General features: G+C 40.3%; 2 protein-coding genes across 7 annotated transcripts in view; one reads left to right on the top strand and one right to left on the bottom strand.

Moving 5' to 3' along the window:
• Nucleotides 1-2,634, top strand: part of KIF26B (kinesin family member 26B) — a 267,176-nt gene extending 264,542 nt beyond the window's left edge. For all 4 annotated transcript variants that reach the window (XM_028724152.2, XM_028724151.2, XM_077925724.1 and 1 more), the window contains 2 exons: nucleotides 743-893; nucleotides 2,243-2,634. In XM_028724152.2, the coding sequence (XP_028579985.2) occupies nucleotides 743-893; nucleotides 2,243-2,391 (300 nt within the window). In that variant the 3' untranslated portion in view covers nucleotides 2,392-2,634. The remainder of the gene's footprint in view (nucleotides 1-742; nucleotides 894-2,242) is intronic.
• A 147-nt stretch (nucleotides 2,635-2,781) lies between these two features.
• The window catches only part of SMYD3 (SET and MYND domain containing 3), a 359,336-nt gene continuing 347,264 nt past the window's right edge, over nucleotides 2,782-14,853 (bottom strand). Inside the window, exons 12-13 of one of the 3 annotated variants that reach the window (XR_013392181.1) lie at nucleotides 6,376-8,536; nucleotides 2,782-4,650 (exon numbers count right to left, since the gene is read on the bottom strand). Coding sequence is in view for 1 of the 3 variants with exons in the window: in XM_028724158.2 (XP_028579991.2) it covers nucleotides 8,498-8,536 (39 nt within the window). In the remaining 2 variants the exon portion in view is untranslated. Of the gene's footprint in view, nucleotides 4,651-6,181; nucleotides 8,537-14,853 lie in introns of those variants that run through there. The other 2 variants (XR_003705990.2, XM_028724158.2) reach the window with 2 other exon arrangements.

Raw genomic sequence — 14,853 nt, 5'->3', positions numbered from 1 at the left:
TTACTCAATAGGTGCATTCTGAAGTAAGAGGTTTCACAGCAGAAGTAAACATTTTGTTGACTCATGGATGGTCCCAACCCCACATCTAAGATAATAGGATTATGAAAGCAGATACTTACAAGAAGGATTGGCCAGCAGGAGGAAAAGGCACATAAGGCATCTCTATTGTTCCCTTGCATAACACCCTCACCTCTCCTGGGCTGTTTTCTCCCCGATTAGTTCATTTCTGATTTTAAATACCAGCCATGACAAAACACTGATCAGGTGGTATATTTGCAAGGAAGAAGAGGTGATGTTTGATTGGCTGAGTACATTTGTCATAACCACTGAATATTCCTACAAATGCCTATATTACTTCTGTGAAGGAAATAAGGAGTTGGGAACATCTAACTTCTAGCTCAGCCCCTCTGAGTTGCAGCCTCAAAGTTGAGTTTTTCCACTTTTCCTAAAGCAATCATCTTTTTGCAGTGACATAACAACCAGAGCATCTAATGAAATGTATTGCGGACTACAATGTATTTGAATAATATATTTTAACAAGTCATCTGCCGTTGAAAAGACCACAATAACCAATGAACCCTTCATTGTCAAAGGCCTATTTCTTTAATTTTTTGCTTCATTTCCTGAGTTTCTGTGATTGTTGCTACCAAATTAAAGTTAATTTGGCTGGGGAAGATCTAATCTGGCCTTTATTTCACACACCCTTCCCTTGACTTTCCTTTTCATATATCTTATTGAGCAGGAGGTGATTTGCTTCAACGCTAAACTGAAAATCTTGGAGCACCGGCAGCAGCGAATTGCAGAGGTCAAGGCCAAGTACGAGTGGTTAATGAGGGAGCTGGAAGTGACCAAACAGTACCTGATGCTGGATCCTAATAAATGGCTCAGTGAATGTAAGGTTTTACTGCCTATAGTTGGTTTATTTTATTGACACAAAACTTTACTGGTGCTGTAGCTAAGTCATGAACTACTATGTTTATAAGCAAAGCCTGTGCTGATGTTTGACCTGGAGCAGATTTGGATGGACTGCATTTCTAAAAAATGTTCCTGCATAATTCCTATTAAACTGTGACATTGGAACCAAGTGGGCCTATTTGCTCAAGAGTCAAAGCCAGGAATTATGCAGCATTCTAGTGAGGAATATTGCCATCACTAGATTAACGCTTATGCGTCTCACTCCAGAGCTTCTGAAAATGAGATTCCCCCCCCTTTGCCCTCAGATCCCTCAGACATATGAATTATATTTTAAATCTGCTCTCCTGCTGTGAAATAATACTTTCAGGCAAATTTGGTTGAAATGGCTTATGTAAGACATTAATTTGCTGTTTTTTCCTTTTACATATAGCTAGAAAAGGATAGAGTTCATACAGCTCATTCATAAAGAGATTAAAGAATCCCATATTCAAATTAGGAAGGATTCTTCTAAAGAAGCAAACAAAATGTATAAAAGATACAGCCAAAGCTGGCTAAATTAATAGGTGAGGGTACCTCAACTATAAAGGAAAAGGATTTTGCTGCTAGCTACTTAGAGCAGAGAATAACACTAAGGATAGGACTTTGGGCACCTGAAAAAGAGGGCTCTAATCCACAAAAGCACGTGTTGCAGCCAACCTGCTACTGCGCAATCCTAAAGTGGTGGTGAGCTCCCATGGTTGAGAAAATGCTATTTGACATCAGTGGGAAGGAAAATCTCTATGCCAACTCCAGGGCTGGTGTAGTTTCTGCCCTTCAGGGTGAGGGTCAACGTGCCCTACCACTAACAATGCACCACTGACAGGACAGAGCTTCCTGTGGATGTACCAGGCACTCCACCTTCCCACTGATGGAGGCCCTCTTTGTCACATCTCTTATGATGTGGCTTTAGGATTGTGGCCTTAAGTCTTTTATGTGCTGTGAAAGGTCCATAAAATATATTTTTTTTATGTGCTGCAAGGAATTTCATATTACTTGTTATGAACATTTTCAACGGAGCCTGTACATAAGTTCACTTGCATGCAGATGGTGACTTCTGAACCTAGGAGCATTGTATGAGGACAACTGAAACAAATCTAACAATGTTCTTCCACTGAGGCCTGCTATAGAACCTACCTGTCATAGCATTGCCTGTTTCTTGCACAAACGCTTTCCTGTCACAGTTCTTTGAATCCAGTCCCTTGAGTAATACACACACTTGTAATAGCAATGTAGGGCTTGCGCTACCAATTTGGGTAATGTGCTGGGCCTTTTGCTTCCTTTCCCACAGTTGATCTGGAGCAAGTATTTGAGTTGGATTCCCTGGAGTACTTGGAGGCTCTCGAGTGCGTGACTGAGCGACTAGAGAACCGTGTCAACTATTGCAAGGCCCACCTCATGATGATCACCTGCTTTGACATCACTTCTGGGCGCCGGTGAAGAATTAACCTCGAGAACATTTTGGACTACTGCCACTCCCCTTTCTCCCTTTTGAACAGCACCCCAAAGACCTAGAATGAGGATGAAGGTTGGTGTCATGTTTTGACTGTGTGTGGAAGAGATTTCCCCCCTCTTATTATGCTGAAGAGTGGTGCATACATTGACTAGATGATGATGATGATGAAAAGCAAAGACGCTGAGAAATAAGGATGTGGAATCTCCTAGCCTGAAAGAGCACTTTGAGAAATCTTTAAGGACATGTTTGTAAATAGGAACTGCTGGCAGAAGTGACTTTACCCCTCAACAATAGCTGTAGAGGGAGGAAGAGCAGATGTAGGACCGACTGCTGCTGAGAGCACCATTGAAGTAAAAATACACAGGAAGACTGTCTTAAGTGCCTTGCAAATCTTTATTATCCAAACATTTATGTTCATACTTTCTTGTGTACAGATGGTGCTAGTCAAGAAAAAGAAAAAGACAAAAAATCAAAACACATTTTCTGAAATGTATTTACAGCCTGTTTTCCCCTCCCTCGGTGTTTTATCCTATTTCTGACTTGCTGTTTCTACGTAACTTGTGTTTGTAGAGATATTTCTTAACCGATACAGCATATAAATAAATGTTAACTGTCATTTATTGTTACACATGAGAGTAAGGCCACTCAAAGAGAAAAAATATTAAACCGTGTACATGAAACCCAAAATATTTGATAGTAATGGAAGAGGAGAGGTCCACTTTGTTATTAAAGAACATAAATGTGGATTTTCTGGCAAAATAACAAGACTTCAGTTGACATCACTAGGAAAGCAGAAGTCTTCACTGCTTTTTCTTTTTTGTTGGCTGTTACTTTTTGTATTCAGATTGGTATTTACATCACCAGTTTTCATGGATGCTCAAATGAAGATAATTACTATTTCTCTTAGTTTATGTTGACCAGGTATCTTCATTCTTTTCAGACCCAGGATCCACTTTTAATCCAAACATGAATTTGGGGACCATTTTCTTAATCCTTTACCCACTAGCACTGCCTCTTTTTTTCCTGAGGTGTGTCTAGGTTTGTCCTAGAGCTGCCTTCATTTGGTTACAGAGATACTGCAAATGATTCCCTACCTGTTATGGCTCTGTGTCTATGAACATTGGAATAGTTATGGTAGATAAGACCAGCATCCTTCTAGTTTGTGTAATTTACAGCAATCAGGTGTGGTGGTGGCCTCTAGTTAGGATGGATTTAAAAGGGATTAGGCAAATTCATGGAGAGTAGTCAAGATTGCTATAGGGAACCTTTCGGTTGAGAGGTCAGTAGGCACTGAATACCAGGTGCTGAAGCCACAACAAGGCAAGTCTTCATGCCCTGCTTCTCAGAGACTTCCAGTTAAGCACCATGAGAAACAGGATGCTGGACTATTTGTATGATCAAGGAGGACATGGACATGTATTATGTTTAGATGCACATCAATACACATCACAGCACCAGCTAAACAGCCCTTTTAAGAAGCTGCAAAACCTGTTCGGTAGAAAAAGTGGATCTGCAAAAAATGAATCCAGCCCCCTTTCTCCTTTCTGATCTTGTGAGCTACATTTTTAAAGAATTGAACAGCATATGTACTGCTCCATCTGCTGGATTGGGTAGGAGGCTTACAGTTTTTTTTGCCATATTTGATTCTCTGTCAGGCCAGGGATAGGGACAAGGAGGACTGCTTCTGTATACATGTACATGTACATATATTATGGATCAGAACATAATACTTCAAAGGGGGAGAGTTAAATGAGCAACACCTGATTGCATCTCTGCTTGATAAACATCTTCCACTATCTCATCAAAACACTTCTATCAACAAACATCAAAATTTGCCAGTTTTATTTTTAGTAGTCATGCCAAGATGAGAAGCCACTTGATCCAGCTTTTCTCTTTTTCAGTAAGTTATTGTGAGACACAAAACAAGGCATTCAGAAATATTAAACAACTAGTATCACAATTTACCTTCACAACTGCATTATTAAAAGTTCATCAGATTATTCATGAGTCATTAGAGGAATCTACAGTACAACATCAATGGCACAAATGTCTCACATCAGCTCTGTGTTCTGTGCAGACAGACAAAGACTTCCAAAAGCCTGGCCCTAAAAACATGTGGTCTTCCCTACCTGATTCAAGTGCACGAACAAAGTCTTTTTAACAACGGTAAAATTCTGATCTTCCTCTGAAATATGTTCTCACCTCACTTTCTTCTGACCCGCCTTCACATTCCTTGAAATTTCCTGCAAAATAAATATTCGCAAGTAAGGTAATTTCCCAAGGCCCAAGCTTGCAACATTTGCAAAGCTACTTCATGGGCTCTTGGTGCCTGGTAAGAACACATGTGCTGTTTAAGATAAGTTTGATAGATCAAACCAGGAAGGCATCATGTGCAAGTGTCACTTGCTGAATTACAGGCATAACTTGGAAGCACAAAATCCTAGGGTCAAATGAGATGTGATGATGGAGGATTGGGCAGTGTCTTAAAAGGCTAAAGGTGGTGTTCAGGTGCCCCAATGCTTCCTCTTTGGGAATTGGGAATGTAACACTTTCCCCCAAGCTATTTTCTAAACATAGAAAACATCTGAAACTATTTTCCTCATGGGGCAAAATGCAGCTCCTGAGAGGTAGAGGAGGGTGGTGGAAATACCATTCATATGTCCACATCATATACAATGTTGTAGATTAGTATGGTATTTTTTTGTTTGCTGTCCATGTCAAACAAACCCTCCCCCCAATTTTCCTTATTTGCATTCCTAAACACTGACATTAGAAAACAAGTAACAGCCATAGCACACACATCTTCTCACTTTGCTAAAAACAATAAGGTTAAGAGGGTGCATAGATAAACCGATGGAAATCTGTGTGGTGGTAGAGCTATGTTTTATGTGTTTGAGTTAGGGCAGCTACTTACAAGCAGCAAAGCATAACTTATGATGCTCATTGCAAAACTCTGTCCATAAAACCTTTACAGCCCCCACTCACCAGCAGGCTGGCCATTTATGCCACTGTATTTTATAGAAACTATATTTTAAAACGAGGGCTGTGTTATTATCTATGCATGTTCTCCTGCCTATAAAGCTGTGTGGCTGTATTTGCCTCGTATAAGCCTTTGAAAAATGGTTTAAACATTTATAAAAATAAATAGAAAAATGCATTTAGGTGTCAATAATTTAAGGTCAGGTGCACTCTAGACCTCTAGGATTAACTCTGCCACTATATGTATAATATAAACAGAGAATGTGTGACCAAAATGGAGAGTGACTATTTGCTCCTTATAAAATGAAACAACATCCCTGTGCCTTTTGAGCCCCCATGCAGGCCTTCTCTAATTGGCAGAGGACTGAAGGAAAGCAGATGAGCTAAATTAGCTCACAAAATATTTCCCTGATCTATGCTGAGGGAAAGAGCTGTACCACAGACATTTTGGCATCAAGGCATGGAACAGTGATGTGCCTATGGCAAAGGGCATATATGATGAAAGACACATGCAAGCAACATCTAAAATGGTTATTGTTGATCATAAGCAACATGTAAAACATTAAGCAAACTCTCATTAAATGGTAACTGGCTACCACAGATGTCAGCGGGGAAAGCAGTGGCCCATATGCTCTGGTGACTGCACTTGGCCATCATATGCTGCAGAGCCTTGGCTGTGATTCTTTGGCTCATTCAACAATTTCCTAACAAATTTTTAGCTAATAACTTCCACCTTGCATGAAGGTTGCAAAATAATAGCTGAGCACCCATGATGCTTCATAGAATTTTTCTAGCTAATAGTCAAGAAATGAGAGCAATCAATTTTTTTCTAAACTATTTCCAGATGAAAGTTTTTATTTTATTTTATTGGAGCACCTGCCTCTGGCCAACTAAGCAGATGTGGCATGTTTCTCAAACTTCTGTTGTCAGACTATCCAAACTTGGCCACAAATTTACCAGTGGAGTTGATATGAACTTCTTTTACGTACCTTCTTGAGAATACCTTTTGCTACTGAATTCCTGGTACTCCGATTCAAGCATCAACTTCCAGCCTGCTTGATCAAAGTGGTCCAAGATGTTCCTGTTGCAGGAAAAATCCATGGTAGGTTATTTGAGCCCAAGCAACACCCATTCAAACTGACCTTTCAACCTCTCCCAAGGATGGAGGAGAGGATGCATTTTGTAAACTTTGAGTGGCCCTACTCAGCTCTGGAGCATACTTTATAATAAAATGATGGTAATAAAAGTGGTGCTTAAAGCAGTTTCAGCTATATCTATATGACATATACTCTCTATATGAATTTAGCCACCTTATATATTGTATAATATGCGTGTGAATGGGTATCTGAATAAAACACTCACTCGCCTAAAGATTTTATGTACACATAGATACTACTTTTTCTAAATTTCAGCTCCTTCCCCAATTTCCCTAGCTGAAACTGCTATCTGACATCCATCACCTATTTGACGTATGAAGGACATAATTTATTTGTAAACTCAGGATGTTCTTGCTTTATAGAATTGCTTGTACTTTATAATTTATTTAACCATCATGATTGGAAATGCTTATCTAAGTGCTATGCATTGAAGTGTACATTTGCTGAATCCATTTCATTCTGTCTGTGGCTATGTCCTTTTCCATAGTAACCGTGGTATAATAAAGTCACGTAAGGTTGGAGAGAGATCCCTGCTAGGGGGAATCACTTCTACTGAGTCAGTCACGAGAAGTTCCACAAGAAGACAGATCTACACACTAATCGTCTGCTATATCACCTAAGCTCCATTACAGGGGTGGGGGACTTCTTCCAGACCCAGAGCCACATTCCCATCTGGGCAACCTTCCAGGGGGTCAGCCACATGCCAGCAATGGGTGGAGCCAGAGACAAAAGTGGCCAAAGAGACAAATGTAAATGTTACCTTTGTGCATGCTAGCTTCCATGCAAACGTACCCACCATTCCTTGATCCAGGCAACCAAGAGGCATTGTGGGGTTCAAAGACCCATTCCAGTCAAACAAGATCACTCAAGGAGGGCTGGCGAGGGTTGGCCTAGAGAGAGGGGGGGGATGTGGCCTGAGAAGAGTCCTGGGAGCCAGACAGAGTGGCCTGGGGGGCAGCACTTGACCCCAGAGCCTCTGAGGTTCCTCACCTCTGCTTTGCTGGAAAAAGAACCAACAGGGAGGGGGTGGACCCAGACAGCAGTAGGACAAGAATGGAAAAGTAACCGAGAAACACACACAAAATGGAAACTGATTGAATGAATATGTCAAGCCTTTTGCCATTAAAATGTAAAGTTCACTGTTTGCTGGTTTAAAAAAAGAATCTCTTACCTTTTGTGGTATATGAGGTGTGAAACATATTGTCAAAGATATGATGTTTAAAAGATATCAAAATATAGTGGCATTAAATGTTTACTTTTATCTTACCAATTCTTGTGCTTCCCTGGAAGTCTTCCTTCAGTGAAAACACTTGGTTCCTTCCCACAGGTTTCTGGAGCAGATTTTTGCCAGCGAATAATGCAGCATTAGAAAGTTACTTTAGGAAATGTGCACATGAGAGCCAGCACTGCCTTAAACATCCAATAGGAATTGGATTCTTGCTGATTCCACCACAGGCTGGCTAATTAAATGATTCCCCAAGCAGTGGCGTAGCGTGGGGGGTGCAGGGGGGGCCGGCCGCACCAGGCGCAACATCTGGGGTTAGGGCAAATCCACGGGTTAGGGGGCGCAAATCCACAGGTTTGGGGGCGCAAATCCACGGGTTAGGGGGCGCAAATTACTTGCCTTGTCCCGGGTGCTGACAACCCACGCTACGCCACTGTCCCCAAGGAAGTAAGAGTCAAGTAATAGACATTTTAAGGGATTAAAAGATTTTACCAGTAAGGTTACTATTTACTACAAGATCACTGGTTAATACCACTGTGGGGATCTAAACAAAAGATTGCTGGGAAGGACTAAGATGATGCCCAAATCTACATTTCCTCCCATCCTCAGCTATGTATATTGGTAAGGCCAAAACACTCATAGATTTGGCCTCATAAAAAGCAATCCAGTCACCTGGTGTTCCACAAGCAAAGCCGCATCAAGAAACACCCTCTCTGCTTTATCATTGTGCTACTGGACCACAGCTTCACACGTCCACCAATTAGTCTCCTGCCAAAAAAAATGAGGTAAGGAGAAAAGTGATCACATCAGTTCTGGAAAACTCAATTCCAGTAGTGCCTCAATTAGCACTTCATCTACCAACTTTTCATTAATGAAAACAGGCACACCCTTGGGTGTTTATCGCATCCCCAGAAACACAACAAGGATCACTGCCTGCAAGCCTTGCCATGTACAGTATCAAACATTGCTGACATTATATACTCAAATACATCCAGACTTCCAGCCTGCTCAATGCACGGTAGTGATGGAGCTGAACACTTAATTTCCCTTCCACTGCAATTCCAGTTGCAGAATGGAAGACCCATGATTAAGACTGCTAACTCGACAGGCTAACCCCTGAGAAAGAAAAGATTTAATCCCAAGCATACAATGTTTTAATACATACGTTTAAAACTGCATGTTGACTAGCACTGATGCTAAAATCGGAAAAATGAGGAACAATGTCATGGGTGGGAGGAGAGAGAGAAGAGACAAAAAACAATTCTCAACAGCCTGGTGACAGCTGTAGTCAATCAATCAATTTCTTACAGTCAATGACCAGTATTAACAGCTGTAGCCACTTTTCCTGTTTCATTGGCTAAGATTATATACTTTGGAAAATACCACAACCAGGAAAATAGCAAAGCAGAATAGCAACAGTATTTCTGTACTGGCTATCCCACCACCCTGTCACCAAATGTTTTTTTTTCAAGATCAGCAGCAAACATCCCTAACAGGTAATTATTTATTAAATTTGTATACTGCCCTTCATTCAAAGATCACAGGGCAGTGCACAACGTAAAAATACAAAATGGGAACACAAGACACATTTAAAAAACAACAACAAACTAAGTAACCCTCCACTCCTAATAAAGAAGAAGATGAGTGTTGTGTTGAGCGACTTTTGCTGCCCTAAGAGAGGACAGCTTGGATTGAGGCCAAGGCTGTGTCTTTGGGCCTCAGCAGCCTAAGCCGCTTGCCTTCCAAAGGTTATCTGTGAAGCCACCAGCTAAATTAAAATTAAAATTCTGGCGTTTGCAGTGAAATTTGTTGGAAGGCACCTAATCCTTGGAATTTTCAGTGCTCATTTGATCCCTGTTTAGGGCTGTAAGCAGAAACAATAACATCCCCCAAAAGGCAGTGGCTAATCCCATTCTGTTTGCAATTCAAAACACTTTCCAGTGTGATTTATTGACAATGAAATATGCACCAATGTGAGTGGGACCAATGTGATTTACAGAACATGTTCAGTAACAAAATCTGTCAAAGATTAAATTAAAATCCCAGCCTAGCAAGCAAGTCCTTTGCCTCTAGGCCTAGAGTAATGTACATAGGCAAAATATTGATTTTGCATAGAGACTGAAGCTTTATTTTGACTGATGCAACTCGGAATTGTTATTGCCATACGGAAAAGAGTTGATGAGATTTTTTTCCCAGCCAAGTTCAGTTGGGCCACAACAGCATTCATGCTCCTGTATCACCAGCCCTTCCAGACACACCCAACACAAGGACATTTGTCAGTGCTGGGAATGGGCTAAGAGACACGCTGAAAAGTTGTAGATGCCTATCTTGTTAGTACAGCTTCTTTGTGTGGCAGGTAAAGAAGCAAAAATGCCTCATCTTCCCTACCTGGTGATGCCACTTATAACTCTCATACTTCTGTGGTTAATAAAGATGATTAAAAATATGTGCTTTTAATCATCCTTATTAAGAATGCTTTTAATATTTCTCTGCCCTGTTAAAAGCATAACACCTAATTAATACATCGATGGATTTTTATGTTCCATTTTTACAGCTGTATTTCTGACTCTCAATAATCCTATGTTCGGCTTCAGATCTCTTTCTTTCCGATTCCTACTTCATCTGATGCTTGTTATTATTCAAGTGGCAGACCTTGTACTTCAAACTATTAAAATAACATTTCAGGTGCCTGCACAAGCACAGCTGTCTATCCACTTCCTAATCCCAAACTGTGATAAGCAGAAAGAGTAAGGGGGAGGGGAAGGGAAGATTCACATTCCTGATCAACCATTAAGTCTGCTGGGTGACCTTTGGGCCAGTGACAATCTCTCAGCCTAACCTACCTCATAGTATTTTTGAGAGGATAATATGGGAGAAAACCCTGCACATTGTCCTAACATTTTTAGAGGAGGTACAAAGATAGTAAGCAGAACTAGCATTTGTAGCCATCATCACATGGGAGGACCGTAAAAATATGATGAATCTCATTGTAAGTAAGTCTCTCTACTGCACAACATGGTGTTTGCTGCCACAAAAGAATCCTGTTCTTTTGGTTGGGCTTCTCTTTTGTAAATGGGGACAGAGATTTCACTCTATCTACAGCTAATAAGAAGATATAGGAGTTCCACCGGTCCAGATGTGAGATGCGTAGTGATTGTTGAAAAGACTAAGGCCTCAAAAATCTGGATGCTTCTCAAATTTGTGATGCCATTGATTTAACGAAGCTCTTTGCAGGTGTGATGAAACATGGACAATTAGTAGCTAACATCGGGATCTTCTATGAAGCTGTCTTGGCTTACAGAGAATCATATCATCAGGTGTTCACGTCACTGATTGACTTGGCTTCATTTCAAGCTCACATGTGAAATCCTGGGTGTGGTACTTATTTATTTTTTAAACTATCTTAAAGTATTAGAATGCCTCAAAAGAGACGACGTTAAGGATCATTTCTGAATTCACTCCCCTCCATGTTCTTGAGTTGCAGACTTGCCATAAAGGGCAAAACGAATAAATATTCATAATAAGTGCAAAATGGTATGAAAGGCAATTTCAGATTGTCTACATTTTGCCATAAATTCTTGACTAATTCTCACATAAAAGGCTTTAGAAAAAAGGGGGAAGGGGACAATCACATTCTATCTCTTCTTTACAATGACCTTTTAAATATTATTATTTATTGGTTCTTTTTGCCACTGATTATTCAGAAATGAATCTTCCGGCTTCCCAATGGCGAGGCATGATGAATTACTTGCTCTGGCAGTTGTGAACAGAACAGTATTAACCCTCCAGGAATGCCAATTTTCTATCATGCTGTTTTTTCTTATAGCTATAGGAAATACATACAGAATGGGCTTTTGCAGTACTTCGTTTTAACATCTGTAAAAGGAGATAAAGGAGGGCACACAGGCATGAGGTATATCAGAAAATCTAGCTATGTAATAATTCACTAATTTATTATTACATTTACTTTCTCTCCAAATAGCTCAAGTTGGAATGTTTTCCTCCTCCTCCTTTTATCCTCACAACAACCCTGTGAGGTTGTTGAGACAACCTCATTGAGACACGGCAGGATCGGAAATGACATATTCACCCATCCTATCGAGAATAAAACTTATTTTTCCTTTGCCACAAAGCGGGGGGGGGGGACCACTCATGTTTTGATCCTAATATACAGGGCAAAACCTGGAGACCCTTAGAAGTGTACCCAAGCCCACTAAAATCAATTAGGTTTTAGTCTGTTTATTTATTTATTGCCTGGCTACCTTATGGAACACAGTTGCCCCTCCCTCCGAGGCAATATGCACAATTTCATAAAAAGGCAACAAACCACAATGACTATACAATCAAAAGTACATTACAACCCATTCAACAGAAGGAATTAACACATCAAAAAGGAAAAGTGGGGGAATGAATTTTCCCATCTTGAAATCTTCAGAGAACTTGAAGACACTCATATTTCATGGGGGACTGCATTCCAGAAGTGTGGGCCCACTACCCAGAAGTAATGTCTTTGGTGTAGCAGACAACATAATATCTTGCACTGATAGAGCAGAGAACAGGATCTCAGTGGCACATTCACTAAAGAGCAGAATGTGCCAGCAGATTCAAAGATTTACAACCCTGAGTGATTTGAACTGAAGGGCATGTGAATTTCCATGGTTCTGTGGCTTTCCATGGCTTCCCCTACTTTTTGACTTTTAAGAAGGAATAAAGATGCAGCAGTCACTGAGAGAGTGAATCTGATCTTACTCTATGAGCGCAAATGACCCACCCGTGGACTCAAGAAGAAAGCATTCTACTGTGGTAAAGGAAGCAACATAAATGATATTATATGACAAAGTCAGAAAATCTCCTCTTGTTAGATGGTCTTACTGCTGACAAGCAGCAGCAGAGCCTCGTGCCCACAGTCTAGGCTGCCACTCTCCAATCTTCCAACAAATCAATTCTGCTGACTTTTTTACTCCCTTGGCTGCCACTGATATCGTCTGTGATGAATTTAAGGGAGGCTGTCAGATCAAATGCAACAGAAAATGTAGTTTCTGTGAAACTTTGGTGTGAGGAGCAAAAAATGTGTTACCGTTTGAAACAGAGACGGGTCCTTCAGCAAATTGTGTATCATGTGAGAAGACAGAAATTGGCCTGTAGGTAGAGTTAGCATTATCATACATTGCACTGAATTTGGTTCTGTTGTAATGTAGAAATTATACTGAACTGAAATTTCAGGTTTTATCATTTATATCTCTGGCTCCATGTTATGAATTTTATTTATTATCCCAAGCACAAAATACGTATTTTTTATTTAGTAGTATTTCTAATTCTAACTCAAACTCTAATAATAATAGTAAATAATAATAATAATAATAATAATAATAATAATAATAATAATAATTACTATTAGAAGTTGTTGAGGTGGCTTGTGACACATTTCAAATACAGTAAAACAGATAAGAGTACAAATTGCTACTTAACTAGTCAACACAAAGTTACTATTTAAACCTCATTGAGCTTTATAACTGGCTGGTTTTGTTTTTCCAGCATCACCCACACTGTGTGTAAAAGAACAGTGAGAGCAACAAGGTCCCCTCTGCCTTTGCTGCTCTCTGTCTCTCTCCAACATTTACCCTGCAGAAATTAAATTGTCCAACAAATAACTCTCAAACTAAAATAAATGCCCGTTTCATTTATTGCTCCTGCCGAGAGGAAAAACAAAGAATGAAATAAACTGTAATCAATGAAAGGGAGGTACTTTCCATTTCTGTACAAAAGATGTGAAACTTTGACAGCCTCCACGTCAAATCCTGGGAGTACCAATGTTTGTTTAGTCTGTTTGCGAAACGGACAAATGTATCCTTTTCCTCACCAGGTCTAGTGGTTTAGCAGTTGGCCTCCATGTAACAAATAATTGTGTCCCTCATTAAACTGAATGTCTCCAAAATGCATGGTATATCTCAATCCAGCATCTTCCCCTTGGGATTATTTGGGAACCAGATTCAAAATTAAAATTTGTTGTGCATTCATTTAGTCACCAAACTTTCTCTCTAAGAATAAGAATCATTGTGACCTACTCTGGAACATTTGTATGATAACGTAGAAGGTTTAATATATTTAATGTGCTGCATAACTACTGAGGCAGGCATTCCAGATTTAGTCATCAAAAACTGCAATCCTTTATCTACTCAGAGGGGCTTATTTCTGAGTACACTTATTGAGGATTGCACAGGAAGAGATTTACAGCCCAAGTTAGGAAATTTTCTAAGAAATGTAATTAGCCGTACAGTCGTACCTTGGATCCCGAACACCTTGCAAGTCGAACGTTTTGGCTCCCGAAGACCGCAACCCCGGAAGTGAGTGTTCCGGTTTGCAAACGTTCTTTGGAACCTGAATGTCTGACGGGGCTTCCACGGCTTCCGATTGGCTGCAGGAGCTTCCTGCAGCCAATCAGAAGCCGTGCTTTGGTTTCCAAACATTTTGGAAATCGAAAGGACTTCCATAACAGATTCCATTCAACTTCCAAGGCACAACCGCACTTTTAGTGAAGCTCCCACCCAGAAGGTCTCCAGAAAATAATTATCAAAGGGTCTACCTTTGTTATATGTGAGCATCTTATACACACAGTGGGTGTGGGTGCAAAAAATATGAGGTGATGGTAGTTCCATATTGATTAATGTGCTGTGACTACCAGCAAAAGATAGCTGCCTTCAGCAGAGGGGGAAAAGAGGTTAAAGAGTTCCCAGTACTCCACTCTAGTAAGGACTATCACAATAAAGGCACTGCTTACACATATAGCGTGCTAGATCTTAAAAATTTCAGGTACATATGTGCCCAGCAGAGGGTAGGAAATATAATGTGCCTTTGGGATATTCGTATAGTGATTTTCAGGCTTATCCTTTCAGCAGGGTGTCACACCTATCTGGAGACAGCAGCACCACTAAATGGTAGAATGAGCTGCCCATCTCTTTAAAACTTTGCAACAGCAGTAACACTGCTAAGAGCCAAACTAGAAATGGCACTGTGTGGATACAATTAACATGGCACCATAAAAAAAATGAAAATAGCAGCTGTGAGGGCAGAAGCAGGACCATGGG

Source organism: Podarcis muralis, chromosome 3, assembly GCF_964188315.1.
Source record: "Podarcis muralis chromosome 3, rPodMur119.hap1.1, whole genome shotgun sequence".
Taxonomy (NCBI): Eukaryota; Metazoa; Chordata; class Lepidosauria; order Squamata; family Lacertidae; genus Podarcis; species Podarcis muralis.
The sequence above is the reverse complement of the archived record's forward strand: the minus strand, read 5'-3'. Positions and strand labels throughout refer to the sequence as shown.